Source organism: Sinocyclocheilus grahami, unplaced genomic scaffold (genome assembly GCF_001515645.1).
Source record: "Sinocyclocheilus grahami isolate Dianchi unplaced genomic scaffold, SAMN03320097.WGS_v1.1 scaffold42.1, whole genome shotgun sequence".
NCBI classification, from domain to species: Eukaryota; Metazoa; Chordata; class Actinopteri; order Cypriniformes; family Cyprinidae; genus Sinocyclocheilus; species Sinocyclocheilus grahami.
This window is the reverse complement of record NW_015505221.1, coordinates 625,912-635,969: the sequence shown is the minus strand read 5'-3', so window position 1 is coordinate 635,969 and position 10,058 is coordinate 625,912. Positions and strand designations below refer to the sequence as shown.

The 10,058-nt window shown below is 39.2% G+C and overlaps 2 protein-coding genes across 6 annotated transcripts in view; one reads left to right on the top strand and one right to left on the bottom strand.

Annotated features, from left to right (window-relative positions):
• LOC107582221 (mannan-binding lectin serine protease 1-like) overlaps positions 1-2,481 on the top strand; it is a 16,114-nt gene extending 13,633 nt beyond the window's left edge. For all 3 annotated transcript variants that reach the window (XM_016267969.1, XM_016267968.1, XM_016267970.1), the window contains one exon: positions 1,129-2,481. In XM_016267969.1, coding sequence (XP_016123455.1) covers positions 1,129-2,003 — 875 coding nt within the window. In that variant the 3' untranslated portion in view covers positions 2,004-2,481. The remainder of the gene's footprint in view (positions 1-1,128) is intronic.
• The window catches only part of LOC107582223 (osteocrin-like), a 31,426-nt gene that overhangs the window by 18,434 nt on the left and 2,934 nt on the right, over positions 1-10,058 (bottom strand). For 2 of the 3 annotated variants that reach the window (XM_016267972.1, XM_016267973.1), the window contains exons 3-5: positions 9,225-9,430; positions 3,298-3,413; positions 3,116-3,163 (exon numbers count right to left, since the gene is read on the bottom strand). In XM_016267972.1, coding sequence (XP_016123458.1) covers positions 3,329-3,413; positions 9,225-9,430 — 291 coding nt within the window. In that variant the 3' untranslated portion in view covers positions 3,116-3,163; positions 3,298-3,328. Of the gene's footprint in view, positions 1-3,115; positions 3,164-3,297; positions 3,414-9,224; positions 9,431-10,058 lie in introns of those variants that run through there. The other variant, XM_016267974.1, reaches the window with a different exon arrangement.

Below are 10,058 nucleotides of genomic sequence, written 5' to 3'. Positions count from 1 at the left end.
GAGGGTGTCTGAGGTGTGTGCTTTTATGCAGGCTGGTTAATGAGGTGCTTGATTAGTGACAGGTGCAGGTGCTCAGTACTCAGGTGAGAGGGATCGTTGTGATTGGGTGGTGGTGGAGTCTGGCCGATCTGTTACAGGTATATATATTGTGTTATATATATAAGTGTGGGCTGGTTAATGAGGTGCTTGATTAGTGACAGGTGCAGGTGCTCAGTACTCAGGTGAGAGGGATCGTTGTGATTGGGTGGTGGTGGAGCCTGGCCGATATGTTACAGGTATATATATTGTGTTATATATATAAGTGTATTATTTAGTATATGGTTTATATATCTATATATTAAACTTTCCCTTCATCAAAGTACAAAACAACTATTTTTATCCAGTGATTCCATAATCTGTCAACTAAAAAAAGTAATATGTCTAATAAAATGTTTAATTTTAGCAGCCTTATCTTTTTTCTTTTTTTTTTTTGGTCTGGGACCCTGGGTGTCTCTGTTTGTGTTAAGGTACTTGTATTTGTTTCTAAGATTCCTACTCATATCTATGGCACACACCTCAGCGATCCGGGAACTAGGAGGAACAGGAGACACTTGGAGACAGGAGGAGGAACACAGGAGGTAAGTAATGCAGGAAGTATTCAAATGGAAGTAGTAGCAAAGTCATTGAGTCCTCTACATTTATACGAGACCAGACAGTGAGGGTGTCTGAGGTGTGTGCTTTTATGCAGGCTGGTTAATGAGGTGCTTGATTAGTGACAGGTGCAGGTGCTCAGTACTCAGGTGAGAGGGATCGTTGTGATTGGGTGGTGGTGGAGACTGGCCGAACTGTTACAGGGATATATATTGTGTTATATATATAAGTGTATTATTTAGTATATGGTTTATATATCTATATATTAAACTTTCCCTTCATCAAAGTACAAAACAACTATTTTTATCCAGTGATTCCATAATCTGTCAACTAAAAAAAGTAATATGTCTAATAAAATGTTTAATTTTAGCAGCCTTATCTTTTTTCTTTTTTTTTTTGGTCTGGGACCCTGGGTGTCTCTGTTTGTGTTAAGGTACTTGTATTTGTTTCTAAGATTCCTACTATATCTATTTTAACTTGCACATGTTTTTGTTTCAGCATGTGGTGAGCAGTCACAGTTCTTTCCAGCCCAGCAGAAGCGAATCGTTGGTGGGAGAACAGCATCTCCAGGTCTGTTCCCCTGGCAGGTTCTGCTCTCGGTAGAGGATGTGTCCCGTGTCCCTGAGGACCGCTGGTTTGGCAGCGGCGCTCTCCTCTCCTCAACCTGGGTTCTCACAGCTGCTCATGTGCTCAGATCTCACCGCCGTGATCTTTCCGTTGTACCTGTTGCTTCTGAACACATCCGTGTGCACTTAGGCCTCACGGATGTACGGGATAAGCACTTGGCCACCAACCGGTCCGTAGCAAAAGTCATCCTCCATCCTCATTTTGATCCTCAAAACTACAACAACGACATTGCTCTGGTTAAACTCAGCCAGGAGGTGGTGCTGTCTGCGTTAATACGGCCCGTCTGTCTACCAAGGCCTGGTGTAGAAGGGCATGCCCTGATGCCTCTGCCCAACACATTGGGTATAGTGGCCGGTTGGGGCATTAACACGGCCAATGCTTCTGCCTCCTCCAGTGGCTTGACCTCCGATTCCAGCACCATTTCCGAGCTGCTCCAGTATGTGAAGCTCCCGGTTGTGCCGCAGGACGAATGTGAAGCCAGTTATGCATCACGCTCCGTCAACTACAACATCACCAGCAATATGTTTTGCGCTGGCTTCTACGAAGGCGGTCAGGACACCTGTTTGGGGGACAGTGGGGGAGCGTTTGTCACCCAGGACGCCCGCAGTCGCAGATGGGTTGCACAAGGACTGGTGTCCTGGGGCGGGCCAGAGGAGTGTGGCAGTCAGAGGGTGTATGGGGTGTACACTCGGGTGACAAACTACGTCCACTGGCTACACAGGCACATGGATGTGGACCGCTGGTAGTGAGGAAGTCGGAAAAGTGCAGTGGAGCTGGAAGTCTATCCTTATTTTTTATTTTTTTTTGTAATTCTTATAATTTTCCTCAAACTAACTTAATGTGAGGCAAGAGTTACACCCAGAAGTGTTAATTCTATTATTTGGTCAGATTAATTCCTTTATTATGGACTTTTTAAAATTAATTTGGCTGTTTTTTAAAATTCAAAATCTTATGCCAGCACTTTGAATTTATTGGTAGTACAGAACTTGCACCGACTGATGAAGTCAACTTTAAGGAACCATACTCATCCAGAAAATAGCATTGTACTCACCTCATATTTGGCCCTGTGCTTGGATCCTTCATACATTTTCGTTATTATACTGTCCTAAAATTGAATTAACCTTCAGTACTGGTTAGGGACTTTGGCCTATCAAGACAGCATGTATATTACACTACTGTTCCCACGGGGGAAGTCATGGCCTAATGGTCAGAGAGTCGAACTCGTAACCCAAAGGTTGCAGGTTTGAGTCTCGTACCAGCAGGGATTGTAGGTGGGGGGAGCGCTCTCTCCCACCTTCAATACCATGACTGAGGTGCCCTTGAGCAAGGCACTGAACCCCCGACTGCTCCCCGGGCAGCCGCAGCAAAAATGGCTGCCCACTGCTCCGGGTGTGTGTGTTCACTGCTGTGTGTGTGCACTTTGGATGGGTTAAAATGCAGAGCACTAATTGCCACATGTCACGTCGCTCACTTTAAAAAGTTTGGGGTCCGTAAGAGTTTTAAGATTTTTTTAACGAATTAATACTTTTATTCGGAAAGAGACAGTAAAGACATTTATAATATTACAAAATATTAATAATAAGCAGCACTGCCATTTTCAAGACTGATAAATGTTTCTTGAGCATCAAAATATTAGAATGATTTTTGGAGGATCATGTGATACTGAAGATTGGATCTGGAGCTGTAAATTCATCTTCTCCATCACTGGAATAAATTACATTTTAAAATATATACACTCCTATTAAAAGCCACTAGACATTTATATAAGAAATGCACACATTTTGTTATATTTGCACGCATTGATGTAATTTGAATGAAATAAATGTTTTAAGAAACCTGGTGTTTGATGTATTTATCTAATGCTGTGTGTTAGCTTATGCATATCATCTACCTGCGATATTACCCTCTGTGGAACAAAGAACAAACAACATATGTGTGCTTTTGATTACAATTTGCAGTATATTCATGATATTTTCATCTTAAAATACATTGTATGTAACAGATGAGAATAAACATGTGACTACCGTTGATCTTACGCACCTGTGTATCAGGGCATGGTTAGAGGCGGAGTCTATCCTCGGCTGCTGGGAAGACGGCCTACACCAATCCGGTCAATCGGAACGCTGACTCGTCGCCTTGGCAACTCAACGGCCTTCCTGCGGACATAACACAAAGAAATCAGCCATTTAATTTAGATCACTGCTTAGTCAATCACTCACAATTGTGGATTACGGTTTTTCCCTTTTCCTTTGTTTGATTGACCTGTCTTTCAACTCGGTATTATTGCAAAGTTAAAGGGGTCATATGATGCGATTTCAATTTTTCCTTTCTCTTTGGAGTGTTACAAGCTCTTGGTGCATAAAGAAGATCTGTAAAGTTGCAAAGACTAAAGTCTCAAATCCAAAGAGATATTCTTTATAAAAGTTAAGAGTCAGCCACACCTACCTAAAAAGGCTTGTTCTAACACGCCCCCACATGTCTACCTCACTATGTGGGAAGATTTGCATAACACCGCCCAAATGTTCACTCAAAGAAAGAAGGCATAACTTTTATTCTCACTGTAGTATTGTTGTTGCCGCCGCCATGTTGTGAAGGCGCTGTGTGCTTCGTTGTGAAAGCGAAACTACTTTGTTTGGCCTTCCAAAAGAGGACGATATCTGCTTCGTCATGCCTGGAGCTGATCTGTGTTGGTCGCTGAGGAAATACTACAACTTCGCGCTTTGGATCGCCGGATCGGCTTTCACCGTCGATGAAGCGGAGTCCAGCCCGGAGTCGTCGCCATAGACTGTATAAAAACATGGACGTAGTGTCCGTGACGTAACCCGTAGACTTCCGACGAGCGTTTTGAAGCCTAAAGTAGGCCTAGCCAGCTGTCGCCATCTTGGCAGCGCGTCACTCCCGGATAATCGAAAATGGGCAAAGAGGCGGGAGCTGGCTGCTGAAACCACTCCCACCTAATGTGGTTACAGCAGCGGCAATCCACCTGTCACTCAAGTGGCCACGCCCTTAATTATGCAGAACTTTAAGGCTTAATATAATTTAAACGTATGAGTTATAAAAAAATTCACCCCCCTCACAGTTGTCATGAAGGGCAAAATTAGCTATATAGATCAAAATAATTTTTTGAACCAGGCTGTAAACATGTTTTTTTCTGCTGTAAATTTGGGCATGTTAACATGGGGAGTCTATGGGATTGACTTTTGCAGCCAGACTCTAGCGGCCAGTTGATGAATTACAGTTTAAGTCACTTCCTTGTTGGCTTCACGAGAGAGAGCGGGAGGTTGCTGCTCGGTCGTCACATGTGGTTGCCGCAGGCATCACAATATGGTACAGTCTCTCCATGTTGATAACAACATTCTTAAAAGTATTGACAAAATGTTATTTAATTTCATATGGAAAAATGGCATACATTATATCAAGAAATCTGTTGGTTTGAATACTTATGAAAATGGTGGTCTCAATATGTTTGATTTTTGCACATTTAATAATACTCTTAAAATTAATTGGGCCAAACACTTTCTCAAAAATCCAACCTCAGTCTGGAACTTTATTCCACAATATATTTTCTCCATATTTGGTGGATTTAATTTTCTATTGCTTTGTAATTATAATGCATATACTAAATTATCTAAATTCCACAAGCAGGTCCTTCTCGCCTGGTCTCTTCTATACAAGCACAACTTTTCTCCTCATAAATATTTTATATGGAATAACAGAGATATTCTATATAAAAACAGATCTCTTTTCTTCCAGCGCTGGTTTGAGGCAGATATTTTGCTTGTAAGTCAATTATTTAATGCAAATGACCTTTTATTAAGCTATGAGGAATTTCTTAATCGTTTCAACATTCCTATTACCCCTAAAGAATTTGCTATTGTGTTCGATGCCATACCATCTGGAGTTATTAGACTATTTCAACGTATCCCCTACCCTTCTATTTTACCTTCTTTAGACCCTACTGTTACAATGGTGGGGAAATATTGTTTTCATCCACTTCTTCTAATAGATCAATACGTTTATTATTTCTCAAGGAAAATCTTTCAATTCCAAATGTGACAGTTTATTGGAATGATTTGTTTTTGATATTGCCTGGAGGAAAATTTGGCTGATTCCAAATAGTTACTTAATTAATAAAAAGATAAGAGAAGTTTCCTTACGTATTGTCCATCGTGTATATCCTGTTAATACCTTCTTAAAGAAATAAAAAAAAAAGATATTGATACAAATTGTTCTTTTTGCAAACAGCACTGAGAGACTATTGTGCATTTATTTTGGCTTTGCCATTACTCTAAAATATTGTGGAAAGACTTTTCCCTATTTGTTAGTGAGAACATTGATAAGGATTTTTCTTTACTTTGGGAAAATGTTTTGTTTGGAATTGTTAATTGGAAAAAAGAAAATTTCCTGAAAAACAAAATATACTTACTTAATCTTCTTATTTTATTAACCAAATTTTATATACATAAATGTAAATTTTCAGGTCAAAAACCACTGTTTTATGTTTTGCTTGCTGAATTGCAGCATTACTTTGGGACTATCTTTAACTCGTGGGAAAATGTTTTGTTTGGAATTGTTAATTGGAAAAAAGAAAATTTCCTGAAAAACAAAATATACTTACTTAATCTTCTTATTTTATTAACCAAATTTTATATACATAAATGTAAATTTTCAGGTCAAAAACCACTGTTTTATGTTTTGCTTGCTGAATTGCAGCATTACTTTGGGACAATCTTTAACTCGTGTAACAAGAAGGCTTTAAAAACAATTGACATTTGTAAGTCTTTTAATCTTTTCCTTTGATGTGATCTTTTGTGATTAGTTATATACAGGGTAGTAGTTTTGTACCCTGTAGTTTTTTTATTTATTATTATTTATTTTGTTATACATTGTGACTGCTTTTATCTTTGTCTATATAATGTTCTTAATTAAAAAAAATAAAAATATGGTAAGGGGCGTAACATTTCCGTCACATGCTTGAGGAATTCGGCCAATCACAACGCACTGGATAGCTGGCCAATCAGAGCACACTTCGCTTTTCAGACCGATGAGCTTTGTAAAAATCAACGCGTTTCATAAAGGCGGGGCATAAATGGGGAGAAACAATAATGTACAGTATGTGGAAAATAATGTGTTTTTTTAACCTTAAACCGCATAAACACATTTCATTACACCAAATACACCAAATAATGTTCTTTTTAGCAGCATCATATGACCCCTTTAAGGCGAGTATCACGAATACATGATTGGAAAACATGAATCTGTACTTTGTGATAGATGTGATTTTCCTGAAACAGTTGAACATGTTTCAATAAAGTGCAGAGGATATGATAATGAAAGATTACAATTTACAGAAGGCCTTAGAGATATAGGGATTAATCAGTTTTCACTTCAGAAGTTGTTAAACAAAAATGCAACTGTAAAAGTGTATAATATACTGTTGAAATATCTCAAAGATTTAAATTGGAGACCCTTTTTGTTTTTTTTAGTCTTCCCTTAACGTCGATGCTCCACACTCCATCCCAGCAGGTGGCGGCGGTATATGCACCTAAAGCTGATTTGCCAACCGCCATAAAACGTCAAAAAAGAAGAAGTATCATGAATAGATGTTTTCAAAAAATAGCATACTAACATACGACTCTGTGGTATCCACCTTACTTTTTAAGAGCGGGCACGGCCATTTTTCTAACTTGAATGTGCGAGGCTTCCGGTATCATCGCTTCCAGTTATTTTTATCTGTACAATTCACTTGGTTATGCTACTTGATATTTCTGAGAAACTGGTATTTCTCACATTATATTAATGTATTGTCATAATTATAAACACACTGGTTTGTAGCCCAACTATTTTTACCGTTTACAGCACTTCCTTAATCTTCTAGTTGTTTATCAAACGGGGCAAGTCGTGGCCTAATGGTTAGAGAGTCGGACTCATAACTCAAAGGTTGCGGGTTCAAGTCTCGTACTGGCAGAGATTGTAGGTGGGGGGAGTGAATGTACAGTGCTCTCTTCCACCTTCAATACCATGACTGAGGTGCCCTTGAGCAAGGCACCGAACCCCCAACTGCTCCCCGGGTGCCGCAGCATAAATGGCTGCCCACTGCTCCGGGTGTGTGTTCACGGTGTGTGTGTGTGCGCACTTTGGATGGGTTAACTGCAGAGCACTAAATCCTAGTATGGGAAACCATACTTGGCCACATGTCATGTCACTTTGTCACTTTCAATAGCAGCTAATTAAGTGTAATCGAATATGCCTACTATATACAAAGCATGGACAACTTGCAATGCACTCAACTTGACCTTTCATTTCCAAAGTGATGAATCAACCGGAATTCTTGGCATGATCTTTAACATCTTTTTTCATCATTTCATCATAGTGAAAATAAATAAAATAAAAAGTAATTTTTTTTTTTTTACACAACAGTATTGAACAGATGACTTGATCAGTCACATACATGATAAGGTCCATGATGCAATGCATGGTGTAAATCACAGTCTTCCTAAATATTCTTCCATCTCTCTGATGGACAATTCATCTAACACCATTTTAAGGTGGTAGCCTGGTTTTACATGGGGTTTAGCTGGTCCAAGTTCACTGGATCTACTGGTAATTATGTCTTAATCACTGTAACATATTGTTACACTTAGTATAAAAGAAAAAAAAAGAAAAAAAGGCACTCTAAGAAAACTTCATAAAAATTTGTCCCAATCTACAGTTTATGTGAATTTTCTATACTGATTTGTTACAGGTGGTTTACCTGTATTTTGAATTACACATTGCATTGTGTATTGTTTAGGGTTGAAGGAAATGTCCATAAATTTAACGAAAAATGTACTGGTAATTTCTACTATACATTTTCCCCTCCTTATCCTACAGTTTTTTTTGATAAGGTGAGGGTATACTGAAGTATTTTTAAGTATTATGCTGGTTTTCCAGTACTACTAGTAATAGTCTATTAGTATTGCTACCTAGGGTCAAAGGTTTTTCTTAAACCCACATGTGTTCTATGGTCATACCTCGATTTTTGTCTGGAAAACCTGGAAGATTTGGAAAAAAAGATCTGGAAGATTTCTTGAGAAAATGTAGAAGTAGTAACAAAATCCAACATTGACTTTCAAGTTGAATATCTTTGCTGAGGATCCATGGAACAGTCAAATAGCTACGAAGTGGTTTTCGTGAGCTTTCATGTGTTTATCAGGCTCATGACGGATGGATTGGGGTGTTGCGATTTGATAATGCATGGCGTGGTGCTTTCGCTGCTGTTCTTGGCTTCTGTCCTGATCTTATCAAGTGTTGAGGATCATTTAGATCGAGCCTTGTCAGAGCCTCAGGCCATGCTGAGTTACACTGCATGTTCTGTCCAGCAGGGAGATCAAATCATTCAAAGAGATAAAACAGTTTTGATCATTGACTGGAAGTCCGATGCTACAGTCATCAGCACAGTTGGACTCTCCGTTCCCATAAATCAGCATCAGACACTTATTATGTCATACAAAACCTCAATCCACACCACAGCGACTCCACCCAAGAAATATAAGTAACTTTAACTGTGGGCTACAGACAAAACAGTAATTGCACTTAGTGAACTGTAAAAGCACAAACAGGCTCATGCAAAGCTATCAAGCTGTGCACGACAGACTTCAGCCAATAAAAACTGTACATGTTCGAGCCACAGCCAGTCAAATCTACCTATGGTTCATAATCTGTTCGGGATCATAGCAATTGAGACAATATGAATGACATGTATGAACAATTATTGTTAAAGAACACCAATAAGGTATCCAAGGTATCAATTTAAAAATGTATTACAAATGGTAAAATATTATTTAATTATTATTAATGAAATATTTTAATGATAAAAATAATATTTTATTAGTTATTTACATTATTTTGTAGGCAGAGGAGGGAATAATTTTTTTGTCTGTTTCCAAACAAAAAGAAGAGTGTTTTCTTTTACTCTTGTTTCTCACCTCTGCTTGTTGCTTTTGGGATCCATGGTGCTGATTGACAGGCGATCAAGAGGCGTGTTGGATCCGGGGAAGCTCCGTTTCCTCTTGGTCTCAATGACATCGTTCTCCAGTCGGACCAGCTGGTCGTGCAGGAGGAGTTTAGCGTTCTTCTGCTCGGTTTGGCCTCGCTGGACACTACGGCTCTCCACAACAGATGGTTCCACATACTAGATTAGAAATGGAAATGCATGGTGTAATGCAAATTATGTCTTAATCACAAATTTTGTCAGAAAAATCACAGTCTTCCTAAATATTCCCATATCTCTCTGATGGACAATTCATCTAACACCATTTTAAGGTGTTAGGCTGGTTTTACATGGGTTCTAGCTGGTCCAAGTTCACTGGATCCAGCTGGTGGATATGGTTTCAACCTTTGTCAAGCAAGTTATAACTGGTCGACCACCTTGGAATAGCAAAAAACAGCAGCTTGAGCACCTTTGAGAGACCAACTCAAGACCATTTAAGACACAATAATAAAGTTTTATTTCACATGGAGAAACAGGAAGACTGGGTGACCCAGTGGGTCAGTTCTCAGACAGGTAGCTCATGTTCATAAGGAGAGGGTGATGTTTGCATCCTCCTGTGGAGGCTCTCTAGGAGAATCCCCACTGTATTTACTGAGCAGTCAGACTGATGACAGTTTATCATCTCTCACTTGTGCCAGTTAGTCTCATCACCTACATGTCTCTGTTTTTGTGTTTCTGAAGACAGGCAGAGTGAATTTCCCTCACAAAACAAATAATACAACCTTATTCTCTCTCTCTCTCCCTCTCTCTCTCTCTCTCTCTCTCTCTC